Raw genomic sequence first — 20,840 nt, 5'->3', positions numbered from 1 at the left:
TTCTTGTCCACATTTGCCTTTTCTGAGATATGATTGCATCTTGTACTTGGGCTCCAAACAATTGTGGTTCTACTCTAATAATTTCATCCACCATGACTGACAATGCTCCCTCTGTAAAACATGGATTCCTCCTCCCTGCCATAGTGAGTAACTAAAAAAATTATCTTATGCCCTAAAGGTTGATGACAAAGCAAAAAAAGTGAAAGGAAAGGAAACTAAACTGAGGGAGAAAAAAACACAGAAAAAACCTGACTTCTGTGTGGCAAATTCAGCATCAAAATGATGTTCTACAGTGAAATGGCAAAGCATCATGGTCTGAAATTGAGTGAGTTTTATAGTGTGGTTTGCAGGTGTTCACCAATTGGCCAACATACATCAGGTGAGTGCTGCTAGCATCCATCCAATAGCCACAACCATAGTACAATGCTGAAGGGTCCTGTGACGAACTCCTGCCATCGGGGGACCACCGCTGGTACCCGGCCAGCATGAGTGTGTTAACTACATATGGTCCTGACATTGAAGGAATGTTATACACCAGCACTGGAATCCGCTGAATAGGCTGTAGGATGCTGTGCATGCAACGGAGATTGAAACGCAACAGGTCTAAATATGGCATTCAGAAATCCATCAGCCTGACGGACCACTGCTGCAGAGGGACAGCGGTAATCCCGTCAAGATCTAAGATAGGCTATTTGTCTTTATTTACTGTTGCACACATCTCTCAAGCACTCCCACCAACTGTTTTAGCACCACAAATCTGTCTTCTCCGTAGGATAGTGTTTTAGAAGGATTTTAGAAGGATGGTTTTAGTCAGTAGCAGAGCTGGTGTCTCAGTGGATGACTGCTGCCCAAGCCCTAACTCGGGTTACAGACGACAGCTTTCAGGCAGGATCAGAAACTGAGACCGAAGATACCGAGATAGCATCTGAGGGAGAAGAAAATGGAGCAGAATCTGGAAGTGATTTTTCAGTCAGCGGAGTCCCATTTGACGACTCATTTTCCTGCGATTCTGAGGGACACGAAGATGGCAGTTGTGCTGTCCCTTCACAAACACAGTTTGTGCAGCTGGGCGACCATAGAAGGATAACTGTAGAAGGTTAAACCAACCCAGAACGCAGACATGTGCTGCAGCAAGCACACACAGAGTGCTCTCTTGGCAGACCCCAATTTTGTTCAGCCCCAAATTCTGCCTTTCACTGGTGATACTGGGTCTAAAGTTGACAAGTCTAACTTTTTGCCAATTAACTATATCCATCTCTTTTTGGATGTTGACTTCTTGAGCAAAATGTGCATCAAACTAATTTGTGTATTGAGCTATTTCTGAGGGAGCATGAAGGCACTCTAGGGCCTCATTCTAGGGCACACCAGTGGACTTCCACTTCACTTGACGAGTTGAAGATATTTTTGGGCCTTACACTAAAAATCGAGTTAGTGCAGATACCAACCTTGCAGTCCTACTGCGCTACTCGCACGGTTTGTGTAATCATCATCTTTGCACAATACCTGAGCAAAGGTTGTTTTTGATAATGCATCACATGCTGCATTTCAATGACAATTCTGCTGCATTGTCCTGGAACCTTCCAGACCATGACAGGTTGTTCAAAATTCAGCCTGTAATGGAACATTAGTCTGCTGGTTTCAAGAGATTTATAGGTGGGGCTGACCCCTTGTCTACCAGAAGCATTACCGTCACCTCAGAGTGATCTGATAGATGTTCCGGTACATGTACTACTTCTTTTACTTTTTGCCCCAATCTTGCATCTATTAAAAAAAAAGCAATCTAAAAGCGTGTCCTTTTCCTGATCAGCCCTCTGTCTCCAGACATCCACCAACCCTAAATCTTTCATCATGCGGTGCACACAATCCCTCATTCTGGGATAGTTGACTAAAGGTCTAGCGGTGGATTTATCTTAAATTAAATCTATTAAAATCACCTCCCATCACTATATGATTGCCGATCACTACTAGTTGACTATATAGTTCTGAAAGAGGTACCAGGTCATCGATATTTGGACCATAATGTCCTACCAAAGTATACCCTATTCTGGATATTGTAATATTTACTATCAACCATCTTCCCTGGGGTCAGCAGCATAATTCCCCATGTTTGCTTGCCCTGAAATTTGCAGGAAGGTAAGACAGCTACCCCATTTACATTGCACCGCTGGTTAGTGCATTCAAACTGACTAATCCATTTTTGTCCATTTGGAATTTTATCCAATACTTCCTGGAGTAAGGGTGTTTCACGCAATATTATGATAGCACTATCAGATTGTTTCAAATATTCAAGTATTCTTCACTGCCTAGATGATACCCTAAGACCATCTACATTCCATGTCGGGGCCCATAGGCTAAATATTTTACTCAAGTCAGTCATTATGTCTCTAGGGCACCTGTCCAAGTGAATTTTACAATCTCTCTAGAACTCTTGTCTCAAACAAGGACTTCATATTTTTGTTTTTTTGCACATGCTCTCCACCCAGTGACCATCATAACTGTTCTTCAATCTACTTTTGCTACCCACTGAGACCCCCCCCCCACCCCACCCGACCTGTGGAGCCCTCCTATCAGCCAGATTGGGTAACTCATTGTACCATTCAGCATTGTCTCTCCTGTGACTACTTATGTTTCCCGTTTATCTGTTGTACCAAACTCTCAACCTCAGTAGGATTTTCTATATTATGTAATTTGTTATCCCACATTATCCTCAAAGATGCAGGGGACTTCAATTGAGCAGTAGCATCTAAGGATCTGAGTTCCGGTATACACTTCCCCACCTCCCGTGGCCTGTCTTGAGTCACCCTGGAGATGTCCGATATATGGCAGAATGACAATTTGCTTCATTTTAAATTATTCAAGTTCAGAGATTCGGAAAGGAACGAGAGTTAAAATTGACAAGAATCTTCCTAGGTTTCTCCTTGTTTGGGTTTCTTTTAAAGGGCTCCCGGTCGATTCTCTGTATATCATCCTCTAAATCTTCTAGGTCTACTGAAAGGACGCACTCCTTGATCCCTTCTAGGCCCCCTTTCTGCTCCTTCCGGGATATTTTTTTAATCATATTGTTCCTTCTTGTGTTGTTTCCCAGGGACTCTATCTTGTCTTGAAGTTATTTTCCCCGGTTTTCGGTGTCTGAATTTCTTAATGATTTGCATCAACCTCTTTATTTAGTGTCTCTAACAGGGCTTCAATAGAGCATAGTCGATCTGTGTGGTCAACCATTTTGATATCTAAATTGTCACAGGCACCTTGTATTTTAGATTGATTCTTTTCTGGAACTACAAATTGTTAAGATTTTCTGACTTGCCTATATCTTTGGCACTGTTTCATGGATCTTCATGAAATTTTCCCCAAAAAATGTCCCAGTAATTCTTGTCGTGCTGGAAATGTTTCGGGGTGATCCATCAAGTGGGGGCTCAGAAAAAGGTGCTCATCAAAAGTGCATTTCCCAACTTAATTCCCATAGGAGTTTTGAACACGACTACAGCCCAAACCGCTGAACGGAATGACATCAAATTTGATAGAAAGGTAGATTTTGTTCCGCAGATTGTGATTTTTGTTATTTGGAGTAAATCCATTCAGTAGTTGTTGAGACATTTAAGGAAATCCAAATTTGTGTATCTAGGGCCATGGTTCCTCCTCAACGACTTTGCAAAGAATCACAAGTTCGTGCAGGGAAATACAGAGCTCTGATTGGCTGCCAACACTTGAAGTGTTGCCACTCATCTTGGACTCGGCTTCAGATGAGTCCCCCAAAAAAAAACATGAAAAAAAGAAGAGGGGGCAGGGTAGGAGTACCTTGACCCTTAACCCTTGTTCTTGGTGTCCCAGCAGGACCCCGGCAGGGGAAAAAAAGCAGTGGGCCAGGTCTAGGGGGCATTCCCCCTTTATTGAATTAAAGGAGGTGGCACACGTGGCCCCCCTCCATGAGCATTTTTATATCCAGTGGAAAACCTGCTCCCGGGGCTCTTGTTAATTGTGCTCGGGGGCTTCATGAAAACCCCCTCAGGCCCTAGGGACCACAACCTCCCCTGGGCCACAACTGAAAAAAACAAAGGGAGGTCGCATGGACTCCCTGGGCCCCAGGGACCACCACCTCTCCGGGGCAATTGTATTTTCAAAGAAACAAGGGAGGGTGGCATGCTTCCCTCCTCTTGGTGCCATTAATGATGCTTGGGACCACCACCCCAAAGGGCCAGCTCCTGCTGTGTCCCAGGATTCCCAGCCCCAGGACATAGCTGTTTGCTCTGACTGGGTAGGAGCTTTGACACTTCCCACCAAGTCAGCCCAAACACTCCACTTTCAGCCGGCTCTCTCTGGCTGGAAGTGGAGGTTTCATCTCTTTCCCTGCCCCCAGAAATGCGGGCAGTGAAAGAAATGAAACGATTGCTCTTGCACACAGGAAGCTGAATGTTTAGCAGCTTCCTGTGTGCAATAGCAATGCCGGCTCCCACAGGAGGAGAGGAGCCGGCTGGGATCATGGGGGCCTTGAGGCTCCTCTCGCTGTCTAATTGAGGAGACATGGAAGGGCTAAGTGGGATGGGGTCCCTGGGGCCACAATCGGGCCAGGGAGGGGGGGCACGCAGCACCCCTCCCCAATTGAATTGTGATGGGCCCCAGGGGATGGGGTCCCTGGGACTGATATTGGCCCGAGGAAGGGGGGGTTGATGACCTCCTCCCCTTCTAATAACTGGGCAGACTTCCCTGCGTACCTTAATAGTATGCATATGTCTTACTGCCTTTTGGCAGGATGATGTACAGCTTACCAAGAGTCCTTCCAGTGCATTTTATGCTGATTTTGACGGTGCGTTCTTGATGCTGAGGAATATGGGACATATCCACAAAACAAATAAGCACTTACATCATATAGCTAATAGGAAGGACCCTAGTTTGGTGGAGATTTACATCTTTGTAGTCTTGTTGGCCTCTCTATGAGACAATTCATGTTATCACTGAATTCTGGATAAAGATGCATGAGGAACAAACACATTGCTAAACGTACACAAGGTCACTAAAGACATTTCCTACTGGTCCATTACGCAGCTGTAGTGTAGCATACAAAGAGGACATTTACCCAACGAGGTAGCATTTTCTAACTAACTAGTAGAAAATACTTTGGTTGGGTAGACATTTTGTGCAAAATAGTGCACTCTTGTTGGATAAACAGGCAGGTGCAGTTACTTTGTGGCCGAGTCATGCACACAACTTCATACACACTTACACGGACACTCACACACCCACTCACAGAGGCACTCAGACACTCATACACCCACTCACAGACCAAATCAGAGACTCATTTACTCACTCACAGACCCACTCAGACACTCAAGCATCCACTCATAGACCCACTTAGACACTCATGCACCCACTCACAGACTCACACAGACATTCACACACCCAATCACAGAGCCTCTCAGACATTCATGCACCCACTCACAAACCCATTCAGGCTCACACACACACACTCAGAGGCCCACTCAGAGACTCATTCACTTACTCACAGAACCACTCAGAAACTCATGCACTCACTCACAGATGCACTCAGAGACTCATTTGCCCACTCACTCATTTGCCCACTCACACAACCAAAGAGAGACCCACTCAGCCACTCTCACACCCACTCACAGACTTCCTGAGACACCTATGTACTCACTCACACCCTCACTGTCAAAGGTTAGTGGTTACAGTTAGGAAATAACATTTTAAAAACTTAGAAATTCACTGAAAAAACAAAGGTTACAGGGTTGTTATAGTTAGGCTCACATTTCACTTGTACAAAACCAGTGAAATTCATCAGCTATAGTTACTTGAGCTAACTATAACTTACTCCTCTGCAATGCACTGCTTATGACTTCATATATTACATCACTCACGACATGGTCAGTGTCATCACTGATAACATCTCAAGTGACATCTCAAATGACATCACTGACAACATCAGCCACAGAAGCACTCACACACCCACTTACACCTTTATACAACCTCTCATACACCCACTTACGCACCCACAAAACCACTCACATACACATACAAGTACTCACCCAACCACTCACTCACAACCACTCCCTCACTCATGCAGGCACTCATACAATCACTCACTCACCCATTCAGCTACTCATCCAACCATTCACTTACCCATACATCCACTCACAGGGCCATGCACTCACCTATACAGATACTTATACACCCACCTATTCACCTATACAGCCACTCACAAACCTACTCACCCACCCATAAAGCCTCTCAAAATGGCCACACGCTCAACCATACAAGCAGTCACACACTCATACACCTGCATAACCACTTACATACCCATTCACACATCCATACAAGCACTCACAGACCTGCTCACTCACCCACACATCCATACACACAGACACTTACTCTACAATACAGCCACTCACACACCAACTCACTTAACTAAACAGCCACTCACTCACCAATATAGCCACTTACACAGCCAGTCATTCACTCATACAGCCAGACACCCACTCACTCACCCATACAACCACTTACACACCCAGTCACTCACCCACACAGTCACTCACTCACCCATACAACCACTGAAGCACCCACTCACTCAACACTATAGCCACTCACACAGCCACTCACTCACCCACACAGCTACTCACATACATACTTTTACACCCATACTGGCACTCACAACCCACTCACACACAGTCACATACATAATATATGTTAGAAATAGTATCACTCATTAGTACAGAAAGTATACTATTTTAACTTTTGTAGTACCTTGATATATATGCTTAGCACTCATAAACGTTTAGAAACCACTCACATTCACGGGATAATGCCATCAGTGATTTAATTTAAGATGTCAAGAGTGATGTCACTGACCCTGCCGGCCCTAATTTGAGTTTCCCGCTGGGTGGAAACATCTGCCCGCCAGCCCAGCGGAGAACAAGGCCTTAATATTGCAGCAGGCTCCACTAATGGAGTCAGCAGAAATGTGGCAGGCAGCGGGTGGAGCAGCACCCATCTCGCATTCTACTGCCCATAATTCGGGCAGTGGAATGTGCGACGGGCTGTGCATGGGGGCACCTGCACTGCCCATGGCAAGTGCATGGGCAGTGCAGGGGCCCCCAAGCGCCCCGAGTCCCCCATTCTGCCAGCCTTTCCATGGTGGTGTAAACCACCATGGACAGGCTGCCGGATGGGGACTCGTAATCCTCAGGGCAGTACTGAGCTGCCCTGGTGGATTACAACCGCCGGGAATGCCAGGCTGCAGGCATTGACCCTCAAAGTATTTTGCCATTTGTACAGCAAACTCTTTAAGCACAGGATTGATTGGCTCTGGCTCAGTGCCATCCTTGACAAGCTGTAAAATGACAAAAGCCTTTCACCACACCAGGCACAGTATTACAGATTTGACCATGTCATGAGTGATGTAATATTTGAGGTCATAAACAGAGCATTGCAGAGAAGTAAATTATAGTTAGCTCAGGTAACTATAACAGCTGAGTTTCACTGGTTTTGTATGAGTGAAATGTGAGCCTAACTATAATGTTCCTGTAGCCTTTGTGTTTTTCAGTGAGATATATATATATATATATATATATATATATATATATATATATATAATGTTAACAGCCTGATCAGAGTTGATATTGTGTTTTACTAATTGCCTCACTGCCTAATCACCTAAGTCTGACTTTTCCTGCACAATAGTAATTGAGTAATACGGGAGATGTCGGAGTCTTAGGCCATTCCTTTAGTTCTCTTCCCATTGTCCCCTTTGATAAAACCGCTTAGGCAATATTCCAACAGATCCAGCGCATTCTAGAATGCAAACAAACTGGATGCCTCTCTGCTGTTCACCTAAAATCTAAAATATTCCTAGTAAAAACCTTCCTAATAACGATGGGGTACCTTAAGCAGAAAAATGAAGGACGCACATTTGTTATGTGTAAATGAATGCAACACTACCTTATTCTTTGATCATCACTGAAGACTATTGTCTCATTGTCCTTCTTCCAGTAAAACACAGGAGGTGGCATTCCAACTACTCGACCTTCCAATCTCACAGGATGACCTTCTGGTACACCACTGTTCAGAAGCTTTTCAAGGAACATAGGTATCTGCATGACTTCTTTGGCTGGAAAGACATATAAATAAATATGTTCAAACAGGTTAATTACTATTACAATAACTTATGTTGAATGCTCTCAAACAAACTCGCACAGCAAAAACAGGACATCGAACCGCTACAGTAACACCCATTCTTACAACTTTATATAATAATAAACACGTTTCCGGCACTCTAGTTCTAATAAAGAGAGTCTCCCAGTAATATGCGATTCAGTTATGTTTATTTGTGCCTTCAGATAAAACAATTCTAGCCTGCCACAACGTCTTTCGTCATAGTAGGTATTAACCTTTTACTTCCCCTGGGATTCGGTAGTATATTGGCATCTCCCATCTTAGTAATAGTAACTATGTCACTCCATTGTAACCGGTACCTGTAATAATATACAAAAAGAAGACAAAGGTAGACACAACCAGATGGCTGTACTAAGATAACGCCATGGTCGATGTCTTTAGATTTGAACGAGTGGCATGAAAACTGACTAAAGGTGACTGCCAACTCCATGGGCTGAAATAGCCTCTCATGTGATAAAGTAAATTACAGTGTACGAGTTTTCTATTTAATAACGTGTATCGCGGATATATTACCATAGACTGCACAATTACAAGCAATAATAGGTGCCATCAGGTATGTGGAAGCAACCTATGTCATGTATCCAGACATGACTGTGGGTAAATCAAAAGGTTGAACACTGCCTTTAGTGCCTCGCAACAGAAAAATCGGGTCGTAGTATTAGGTACGCTAGTGACTAATAGAAAAATGTCATATTCGTAATGTGTCCCAGATCAACATTAAATTAGGTAAATTGGGTCCATTGCAACATGTTACGGTATAAAAGCAATATAAGCAACATGGACCACAGGCATTAAGGCACTTTATAAATAAAATGAGACAGAAGAGAAAAATATAAACATTAAGCAGAATAATAGGACGGGACACTTACCACAGAACGGTACTATAAAAATATTACATGGTTCCGGCAAAGCAAAACAGGAATTGTAACAAAGCACAGTCAGACTGAGGAGAACATAATAGCTGATGCAAGGCAGATAAGTGCTACCGGCAGGGAATAGGCTAAAAAGAACGAAAGGTCAGGAATGAGAAAGTAATTGAGATAAGGAGGTGACCCAATATGTTAGATACACAGGTGGATGGACATGAAAGATCTCACTGGAGGTTAAGAAGTTTTTGCTCCGTGTTTTTCACTGTTGCCAGAGGGCTGGTTGTAAGAAGGGTGGGCCTGGAGTGAGAGAATTCAAAGTTCTTGCTGCACAGCCAGAAAAGTATTAAGGCATGGTGAGGAACCTTTTAAATGCTGACTGGAGTGCTGTGTGATTTTGTTTAGTTCGAGTGAGAAAGCATGCTACCGAATGTAACACCACCTTCAGAGGGGCAGGATGTGATTTGGGAAGACCAGACTGAACAGACAAGACAAGGTAAATTCTTGATAACACAAGGGATTGTACAAGTGCCTTGAGACTGTGTTTTGTAAGAAATTGAGAAATCCACAACCGAAGTCATAATTGGAAGAGTACACTCCTATGCCATCGCCAATTTGTATTTGAAGGCTGCATTGTTTGTCACAAATGAAACCGAGGGATTTTGCGCCACCAACGAGTGCAGGGTTATAGTCAAGGTCCCTGAAAGTCTATCCAGGATTCAGGTTGAGTGTGAAGGGGAAAACAGGAGAAACTAGCGGTTCCTTGCACCACATTAGAGTATTTTTTTATGCTAGTATGGCCCAAAGAGGCCAAAATCGCTGCGCTCAATTTACCAAATGGCGCAATGCATGAATTGTGCAACTTTGTAACCCCTTACGCCACATTAAGCCTTTGTTTTCAATGGGCCCCTATGTACCAAAATGTTGGCACTAACCTTGAACTGTATATCAATAGCATCAAAAATTCTAATGCTATTGCCCCCTACCCTGTGCCAGGGTGCGCCATATTTTAAATACGGCGCACACATGGTGGTGGTAGGGGGGATGCAAGGGGGTGCAAAGAAAGTGTTGCTACATGTAATATAGCACCGCTTTTCTTAAATGTAACCCCCAGTTTTAAGGGATTAAGGTTACATCACTACAAGAGAAATAATGGGGGATGCAAATATCCTATGGGGGCTGAGTACAACTCAGAAAGAAGAAGATAGGGAGGAATAAGACTATACATGGCAGACTCCGCAGCATGTAAGATAGCCACTTGGAATATCAAGAGAAGGCATACCATGTCTAAAAGGTATAAAGCCCACTCTTAACTTATCTGCAACGCAGGAGGGTGCAGATTGCTCTCCTGCAGGAAACGAACCTTGCATCCAAGGATGGGTTACCATTATAGCACAGATTGCGAGGCACACTTTACTACACTACATACTCTGCATACGCACTGGGAGTGCTGGTCTGGATCAGGGCAGGAGTACCCTTTCAGCATAAGAGCCATGTGATTGATCCAAAGGGTTGCCATGTGGTGGTGACGGGCTGGTTGGATGGCCGAGATATAGTACTGGGTAGCATATGTGGCCTAAATGCGGACCAAATACAATTCTTTACAGGCTTATCCTGGTTACTGGCGCCCCTCTTAATGGGCTCTATGGTACTGGCGGGATACTATAACTGTGTAGCCGAACGCACGCCGGACAGATCACACCCACCCCTTCCAGGCACACAAACTGAATGAGTAGCCCATTACTTTTCGAAATGGCAGACTGAATGAGGAATTATAGACTCTGGGCAGCTACACCACCCCAACGACTGAGATTACTCTTTTCATTCCACCCTATATGACCTACACTTGAGATTAGATACTATACTATGTTCCCCTGATGTGCATGCCCAAATCTCTATGACAGAATATCTATCTCGTACCATATTGGATCATAATCCTATGTTCCTGTGCCTTAGTTGGGGAGCTGAACGCCCCAACATACGGACCTGGCAGCTGCGACAAAAAAACGCAGAGGATCCAGTATTCCGAGATGCAATTGGTTCGACCATTACTCACTACTTCGAGGAAAACACAGGAACAGCTGACTGACCATTAGCAGAATGGGATTTATTTAAAATGGTGATAAGGGGGAGACGTATCTCAAAAATGGTGGGGACTTTACTTCATGAGGTCCTAGCAGCCGAGGAACTCCTTCGGGAGAGTGAAAAGCGACGCCCTGACCATCCAGAGCTACAACCGGAGTTCCTAACAGTAAGGGAATCAGTGGCAGTTAAAGTTGGAAGATTGTGTTGTTTATCTTACCAAAACTATATGATGCGGGCCCATGCTGAGAGAGACGGTATGGGTAAAAAGCATGGGTCGGTTATTGTAGAGGTTCAGGCCGAAGATGGCTTGAAAAAGTTCCAACAGACTGAAATAAATGCAGTATTTTATGAGTACTATGTGCAGCTTTCTGGGGCGCGCACAGATCTTCTCATGACAGTGCTGAGAGACTTTTTGGCTACTCTGCGACTGCCAGGATTGTCGTCAGAGTAGGCGAAGGCCTTGGGGCTGAAATCTCCCAATATTGAGAGCCAACAGCAGACAGCTGCAGTTCTAGCATGGACATAGAGAAGGCCTTTGACAGTTAACATGACCCTTTCTATACAGTGTAATGGAGAGTTTGGATCTTTGTAAGGCATTTATCTCCTGGACCCACTTATTTTATACAGCACCAATGGCAAAGTTGGAACAAAGTGACAGATCTCTGCGGCTTACAGAGTAGAAAGGGGTACCAGACAGGGGTGCCTACTCTCCCCCTGTTGTTTGCCCTGGCTACAGAGCCATTAGCATGCTGGGCTTGAGGGGGAACGATGTACCGAGGAATAGAGGTAGATAGCAGAGAGCAGTAAATTGCACTCTATGCAGATGATATGCTCCTGTTCCTCCAGAATGTTCAGGACGATCTGCCTGGGTACAAGATATATTGGAGCAATACCGACTACTATCAGGACTCCAGGTTAACTGGAGTAAGTCATGTTTGTTCCCGGCACAGGCGGATGGGATCCCACCAGATGGGCTGGGGCCTTTAGACTGGCAACCTCGATCCCTTTCATATCTAGGGGTTCATATATATCATCATATAGAGGATTTACTGGATGGTAATCTGGGTAGAGCCATCAGAGACCTGAGAACGAGCGTATCCTTCTGGTCCACACTACTGATTTCAGTAGCAGGAAGATAGTCCCTTTTAAAATGGTGGCGCTCCCCAGGTTATTATATTATTTTACAGCATTACCCCTCTGGGTGCCCAAGGCATACTTTAGAGTAATTGATCGAACAGTCATGGGCTTCATATGGGACCCGCGGTGACAGCTGGTGGCCCTGCATACACTAAAGAGACCCAGAACAGAGGGAGGGTAGTTAGTCCCAGAGTTTGAAGCTTACTACTTGGCAACCCAGCTGCAATGCTTTACACAATGGCTGGCAGGAAGGATGGCATTGGGTAGGTCGCTTCCCCACTTGATTCCTGACCTAAATCGCTTGATAAGGGCAGTTCTCCAGACCCCGGCTGCTGGTCATAAGGATAACCCTGAATTTCAAATTTTGCAATGGTGCGAGACCCCTCCGAAAGATACGAACAAAAGCCTCATATTCTCCAGACATCCCACTGGAATTTTTAGAGTACCTTCCTCACAGAGGGTCTTATGGGGGGGTGGGGAAGGGGGGGTGGACTAGCGATATAGAGAGATGCAAGGCTACAACGGTGGGACCCTCTATGAAAATGGAATGCTCCTTCCGTTTTGTGCAGATGATGTCCCACTCCAGATGGATGATTGCAGTCTGGTTTCCGCCAACAAGTCTTGGCACACGCAAAGCTCACAGTTAGCGGGAAATGGCGCTGCCCGGGACCAGGAGAGACCTGGTAGACTCTACTCAGGAGATGGCGTCAGAGGGGGCTCTCACCAACTCAGAGAGCCCTCAGAAGACCAGACCAACTGCAAAAGACACGGTGTATGGGGGTACTGTCTTGCGTGGGTAGGAAAACTCTTACCTCCACATCAGGACTGTCAGGACTACTTCAGTCCACCACCCAAGATTGAGGATCCATGGAACTCATCAGGAGAGGGGACCCAAGCAGCTGGTCGTCGATGCAGAGAGGTGCCTGCTGAAGCAGGGGAGTGACTCCTTGTAGGAAAGTACCATCTTTCTTGACATGTTACCCCAAACTTTACCTGTATGTTAGTATGTTTTTGCCTGTCTCACTGGGATCCTGCTTGTCAGGACCCCAGTGCTCATAGTTAATGTACTAATGTGTGTGTCTGTATAATGCTTAACTGTGTCACTGAGGCTCTGCTAAACAGAACCTCAGTGCTTATGCTCGCTCTGCTTTTAAATTTGTCACTGTAGAGTAGTGACTTCATTTAGAAATTTCATTTGGCACACTGGACCCCCCCTTATGAGTCCCTTGTATATGGTCCCTTGGTACCCAGGGCACTGGGGTTCCAGGAGATCCTTATGGGCTGCAGCATTTATTTTGCCACCCATAAGGAGCTCAGACAAACCCTTCCACAGGCCTGCCATTGCAGCCTGTGTGAAATAGTGCTCACACTATTTTACAGCCATTTTCACTGCACTGAAGTAACTTAAAAGTCACCCATATGTCTAACCTTCACTTGCTAAAGGTTAGGTGCAAAGTTACTAAGTGTGAGGGCACCCTTGCACTAGCAAAGGTGCCCCCACATAGTTCAGGGCCATTTACCGGGACTTTGTGAGTGCAGGGACCCCATTACATGCGTGCACTACATAGAGGTCAATACCTATATGTAGCTTCACAATGGTAACTCCGAATATGGCCATGTAAGGTGTCTAAAATCATGGAATTGTTCCCCCATTCCTAACCTGATATTGGGGACCCAATTCCATGCATCCTGGGGACTCCACCATGGACCCCCAGTACTGCCAAACCAGCTCTCTGAGGCTTGCACTGCAGCTACAGCTGCTGCCACCTCACAGACAGGGCTCTGTCCTCCTGGGGTCTGAGCAGCTTAGTTCCAGGAAGGCAGAACAAAGCATTTCCTCTGAGAGCAGGGTGTTACACCCTCTCCCTTTGGAAATAGGTATTACAGGCTTGGGAGGGGTAGCCTCCACAGCCTCTGGAAATGCTTTGAAGGGCACAGATGGTGCCTTCCTTGCATAAGCCAGTCTACACCGGTTCAAGGACCCCTTGTCCCCTGCTCTGGCGCAAAACTGGACAAAGGAAAGGGGAGTGACTACTCCCCTGTCCATCACCACCCTAGGGGTGGTACCCAGAGCTCCTCTAGTGTGTCCCAGGCTTCAGCCATCTTGCTCTGCAAGGTGTGGGGGCACTCTGGAGGGCTCTGAGTGGCCAGTGCTAGCAGGTGATGTCAGAGACCCCTCCTGATAGGTCCTTACCTGATTAGGTAGCCAATCCCACTCTCAGGGCTATTTAGTGTCTCTCCTGTGGGTTCTCTTGAGATCCTACTTGCAAGGTTCCAGCAGGAATCCTCTGCAACTACTACTTCATCCTCTGACCTCGGATCAACTGCAACCTGCTCCAGGAACCGCTGTAACAGCAACAAAGTATCCACAAGGGATACTTTTCTTCTGCAACTTCAGCTCCAGCCAGCAACTGCAACAGTTTCCATGGTGTGCACGCTCTGGGGACTCTCTGTCTTCACCCTGCACCAGAAGGACTGAAGAAATCTCTCGGAGGGTGACGTAGTCACTCCTCTGCTCACACAGGCACCTTCCAAGTCGACGACCGGTACTCCTGGACTCCTCTCACAGTGACAAGCATGCTCCTAGAAACACAGAGGGTGAACCTCATCGACACAGACTGTCCTGAGGTCCTGCTGACGCAATTTGGACGAGGTAAGACCTCACCTTCCCTGAGAGCGACAGTACCCCTGTGCACCGCGTCTTCTTCACCTTCTGAGGCCTCTGTACACTATGTGCAAAATTCCTTTGTGCACAACCTGGCCCAGGTTCCCAGCACTCTCTCCTGTGACGCTCAACTCGCTGAGTTGACCTCCGGCGGCTTGGGGCCATTCGTTGTAGTGCTGCACCAACCACGTTTTGCACCTTTTTGTTCCCCGTGTCCTGGGACTTCAGTGGGTGCTGTCTGGCATCCTGAGGGCTCTCTGAAGTGCTGAGAGCCCCCTCATCGTCCTCACACAGAGCCGAGGCCCCCAGATCCCCCTTGGGTCCAGCCAGTTCCATTTTGATGCAAAACGCACATTTTTCGTGACCAAGTATTTGTTGGCGACTTCCAACACAAAATCATGTCTGCTCCATCTAAAGGTCGTGGGACATCTTTTGCATCATGCAGGAACCCGCTGGCGCCTTCCTAGGGTGCATTTCTTCAGTCTTCATCCAACCAGGGACTCTTCTTTTGCACCCTCTTCTGGGTTGGCAGGGGCTCCTGTCCTTCCTGGAAATTCTTTCGACTTCTGGACTTGGTCCCCTTCTTTTGTAGGTCTTCAGGTCCAGGAATCCAGCAGTTGTTGTTTGAAGACTTGGTTGGTTACTGCAATAATCCAAATCACGAGGTGTAGTGTGTCCTAAGGAAACTTGCAGTACTTTACCCCTGCTTTTCTGGGCTCTGGGGTGGGCTAATTTACTTACCTTTACTGTATTCTTACTCTCTCAGCGATTCTGCACACACTACATGTGTCTAGATGGGAATTTGTGATTCGTATTCCACTTTCTTAGTATATGGTTTGTGTTGCCCCTAGACCTATTTTCTCCCATTGCATTCTACAGCATTTACTATTGTTTGCACTATCCTATGTCTAATTACTTGCCTTATTTTGGTGTCTAGTGTATATATTGTGTATAATACTTACCTCCAGAAGGAGTTTTGCCTCTAAGATATTTTTGGTACTGTGTCACCCAAATAAACTACCTTTATTTTTGGTAACAATGAGTATTGTCTTTACTTGTGTATAAGTACTGTGTAACTATAAGTGGTATTGCATAAGCTTTGCATGTCTCCTAGTTCAGCCTAAGCTGCTCTGCTATAGCTACCTCTATCAGCCTATAACACTACTACTTCACTAATAAGGGATAACTGGACCTGGTATAAGGTGTAAGTACCCAAGGTACCCACTACAAACCAGGCCAGCCTCCTACACTCCTTCACTCCAAGGGAGATTCCTTTGTTCTTCTGGTGCAGGCTGAAGACAGGCTGTCCTCGGAGGATGCACGACCGGGGAACAGTTGCTGTTTCTGGCAGGAGCTGAAGATACAATGTTGCAGAAGTCATCTTTGCTTCTTTGTTGCAGTCTGTAGAGTTCCTGGAGGGCCCAGATGCTGTTTCTTCAGTAAGAAGGTGAAGTGAAGGATGCAGAGTATGCCTGCTGGAGTCTTGCAATCCGAATCTGAAGAACCACCCAAGACAGGGACCCTAAATAGCCCTGAAAGGGGGATTGGTCAGCTAAACAGGTAAGCACTTATCAGGGGAGGGCTCTGATGTCACCTGCTGGCACTGGCCACTAAGATGCTCCTAGAGTTCCCTACCAACTTGAAATCCAAGATGGCAAAATCCAGGGACCCTCTGGAGGAGCTCTGAGCACCACCCCTGGTGTGGTGATGGACAGGGTGGTCACTCCCCTTTCTTTTGTCCAGTTTCATGCCAGAGCAAGGGAGAAGGGGTCTCTGAACCGGTATAGACTGGTTTGTGCAAGGAGGGCACCAAGTGTGCCTTTCAAAGCATTTCCAGTGGCTTGGGGAGGATACCCCTCCCAAGCCTGTAACACCTATTCCCAAAGGGAGAGGGTGTAACACCCCTCTCCGAAAGGAAACGCTTTGTTCTCCTTTCCTGGGCTTGAGCTGCTCAAGCACAGGAGGGCAAAAACATGTCTGAGCGGTGGCAGCAGCTGGGGCTGCCTGGAAAACCTCAGAAGTCTGGAAGGGCAATACTGGGGGTCCTCTAAGGAGCCCCCAGAATGCATGGAATCATACAACCAATGCTTGCAAAAGCATTTGGGTATGATTCCAACATGTTTGATACCAAACATGACTATGTTCGGAGTTACCATTGTGCAGCTGGACATAGGTAGTGACCTGTGTCCAGTATACGGGTAAAATGGCATCCCCGCACTCACGAAGTCTGGTAAAATGGTGCTGGAGGTTGCGGGGGCATTTCTGCTAGTGCAGGGGTGCCCTCACACACAGGTACTCTGCACCTTGCCGCTCAGGGCTGGAGGGCCTGCTATGGGGTGACTTATAAGTGACATGGTACAGTGTAAATGGCAGTGAAAGGGTTCATGCACCTTTTCACACAGGCTCAATGGCAGTCCTGTAGAAGCCTTTGCATGGGCTCCCTATGGGTGGCAAAATATATGCTGCAGTCTATAGGGGTCCCCTGGAGGCGCAATGTCCTGGGTACCTAAGTACCATATACTAAGGACTTATAAGGAGGCACCAGTATGCCAATTGTGGGTGAAATACTTGATTACTAGTATGCAATAACCATAATTTAGGGGAGAGAACATAACTACTGGTGTCTTGATTAGCAGGATCCAGTAGACAGTCAAACACACTGACAAACAGGACAAAAGTGGGGGTATCCAAGCTAGAAAGAGACTACTTTCCTACACTGATTTCAAGATTTAGGCTATGTCCTTGGGGAAAGAGAAATAGCCAGAAACTAGAAGAGTCAGAGAGGCCCTCGCAAAGCCACTTGGAGGGCGAAATTCACTAAGTGGACGAGCTATGAATCAGATGTTAGGCTCCGAAAGGCTAAGAAGGGGCAGACCTTGATCGAGGGAGCACAAGCCTGGGAAGCCTTAACGGATGGGTTAAGCGACCCAGAGGGATGAAGAAAGGGAGCCTCCCCTGAATGTATTGAGGACTAAACCCAACACTACAGTGCATCGGGTTCCACCCAAGAAGGGGCTTGAGCGACTCCAATAAGAGGTCGAGAGCACAACTAGCATCACATACAGGCTTCAAGCTGAGTAAATTGCCTAGGCCATCATAACGAAATACCTAGAGATACTTAAAATGGTAGATCCAAGTGGTGTTGTACCTAGGACACTCCAGAGGGATGGGTGGGGGAATCATGGGGCTTTGAATGTTGCAAAGCTTTCTTTTTATGAAGCATGACTCAATGCAGGCTGATATCGCTTAATCAAGAACCAAAAGGACTAATACAACTCAGTGAACATTAGAAACTTGGGGAATCTTAAAATGCAACAGAGGTTCTCATAGATTATGACAGATAATACCAATGGTGCTGTATTAATGGTTCAAATGTGTCCTGCATGAATGTAGCTATCAGAAAAGCAATAAAAATGTATTTTAAAAAAAAGATGTTTGAATCAGAAAGAAATAGCTGGTTAGTAACGTACTTCATACAGTTTTCAGGAAATGTTACATTGTCACCAAGTGAGTGAAAGATAACAAGAAGTTGAATGAGATGAACAATTAACGATTTAGTTTCCAAGGTAAAACACTAAAACAGTAGTAGACATACTACAAAGAACCAACTTAAGATCCGCCACATTTATATAAAAGCAGTGTACCGTAATCCAAACCCTCCCAGCCACACCTGTCAAACAAAAGCGTACTCTACATTTCCATATGTTCTTCAAGATGCACAAAGAAAAGTACCCTGAAAGGCCAATAATTTCTAGAGGTAAAATAGTCACAGAAACAAAAACTCCAGTCTGATCAGACAAAGTTTGAAATCACTAAATGCTTAAAGTTTCAGCTTGAGTGACACTCAAAGCAACTTATATCACACAGGACAATGGTCCCCATATGCACCCTTGCCTCGATTCACAAAAACACCCACGTGAAAGGTGATACTACACTCACAACTTAACTTTCAAAGAAGAACGTGTTCTGCCGGACAAGGAAATAGTAATGGGAAATCAAACAGGTCCACAAAATGCAAATCTGACTATGGCTAATGTTGAGGTGCGTCTAAACCAAAACCTGCAGAAACTATAGGCGTATGTACATAGATTCATCATCTGCACTGGTACCCATGCCCCATACTGGGAGGGAAATGTCCCCTACAAGATAAAAAGGGTTATGCCCCTGAAGAGAGAGCCTGACTTTATATGAAACAGGTAGTATGGCCATCAATATGACATTGGCGGTAAATACCGAATACTGCTGCGGTGACTGCCGCCAACATACCATTGAGGAGGCGAACACTTGTCCACCAGATTATGACACATACACACAAAACCGACAGAAACCAGCCACAACCACAAATCTGCCAGACACACTGAACGCGATAAACTGTCAGAACTACCACCCATACCGTTACGCCACCAAAACAATGCCCTCCAAATAATGACCCACAAATCACCACAGTGGACATTCAACAGCTGTAAACCATTGGCAGTGCACACCGCCAAAGGCGGGAATGGCCACCCTAATACAAAACAACACAACATTGGCCAGAACAAAAAACCCAAATCTGACACAATTACACACACCCCACACACCCACCGACGGCACTATAAAACACACCCCGACAACACCCACAAACCTTTGCAAACACGATAAGACCGCCACAGCTTTCCACGTCAATCCTGGAGACAACTGCACACACATACCACAACTAACCATTCATCCATCACGCACCACACACCCCACCACATCACCCTCTGCACAACACACACACCACACAACAACCATGTCCCCACAAAGGCATCCCAGTTTCACTGATGAGAAGTTGCAGGCCATGGTGGAGGAAATAGTCAGGGTAGAGCCACAGCTGTTTGGAACACAGGTACAGAGATCTCCATTGCCAGGAAGATGGAGTTACGGCAGCGAATCGTGGACAGGGTGAACACTGTGGGACAACATCCACGCACAAAGGACGACATTCAGAAGAGGTGGAATGACCTATGTGGGAAGGTGCGTTCCATTGCAGCAAGGCACCAGTTCGCCATCAGGAGGACTGGCAGTGGACCCCCACCCTCCTCCCCTGCAGCTGACAGCCTGGAAGGAGCAAGTCTTGGCAATACTGCATCCTGAGGGACTCACTAGAATAGCCAGAGGACTGGACACTGGTGAGTCACCATTTAAAACCTATCACCCCCCCACATATCTGCATGCCATCTCACCCCCTCACTCTAACTCTCTACACCCCACTCCATCTCACACAGTTCACCACCCCAATTACCACACCTAAATGGCAACCCCTGCATGCCATACCCACTGCATGCTCATCCCTTCCGGCTCTGCACTCACACCCATCACCAATGCATGCACAGCATGTAGAACTACCAATCCCACAATCCATCACCACACACTACCAAAGGTGGGAGGACAACACCAATATCATTGGGAAAGCTAGGAATGCAGAATATGTTACAGACAAGTACCATAACACATCACTCACATTCCCACAGGTGCCCCAGCAATGTCAGCGGCGATGAGGTGCCACAGCTAACCAGTTCCCCACCAGAAGATGCCCCCAGTGATGACAGCAACCCAGGAGGTCTGGATCTGGATGAACTCCCTGGCCCATCTGGGATCACTGGTCAATCGGCTACCCCATCCCACAGCCAGTCCACTACAGAGCCCCCCTCTGAATCTAACACCACAGCAGCCAGCCAATACCGCTAAACCTCTGTCCCCAGGACACGTCAATCAGTAGTGTGCCCACCTGTTCAGGCACCAGAGTCCACACCACATAGGCAACACAATGAGGGTCCTGGTGTCAGTGGGAGCAGGCATACCATTCAGGGTACACAGGCACAGGGGGCCAGGGACAGTCAGAGGACAGATGTGCACCAGGAGGAGGACAGGGAGCCCACTGCCCA

General features: G+C 46.3%; 1 protein-coding gene across 1 annotated transcript in view; it reads right to left on the bottom strand.

Annotated features, from left to right (window-relative positions):
• MYPN (myopalladin) overlaps nt 1-20,840 on the bottom strand; it is a 2,801,288-nt gene that overhangs the window by 133,672 nt on the left and 2,646,776 nt on the right. The window contains exon 18 of the mRNA XM_069240514.1: nt 7,948-8,116. Within this exon, the coding sequence (XP_069096615.1) occupies nt 7,948-8,116 (169 nt within the window). The remainder of the gene's footprint in view (nt 1-7,947; nt 8,117-20,840) is intronic.

Source organism: Pleurodeles waltl, chromosome 6 (genome assembly GCF_031143425.1).
Source record: "Pleurodeles waltl isolate 20211129_DDA chromosome 6, aPleWal1.hap1.20221129, whole genome shotgun sequence".
NCBI classification, from domain to species: Eukaryota; Metazoa; Chordata; class Amphibia; order Caudata; family Salamandridae; genus Pleurodeles; species Pleurodeles waltl.
Note: the sequence above shows the minus strand (reverse complement) of the source record. Positions and strands in the feature narration are given on the sequence as shown.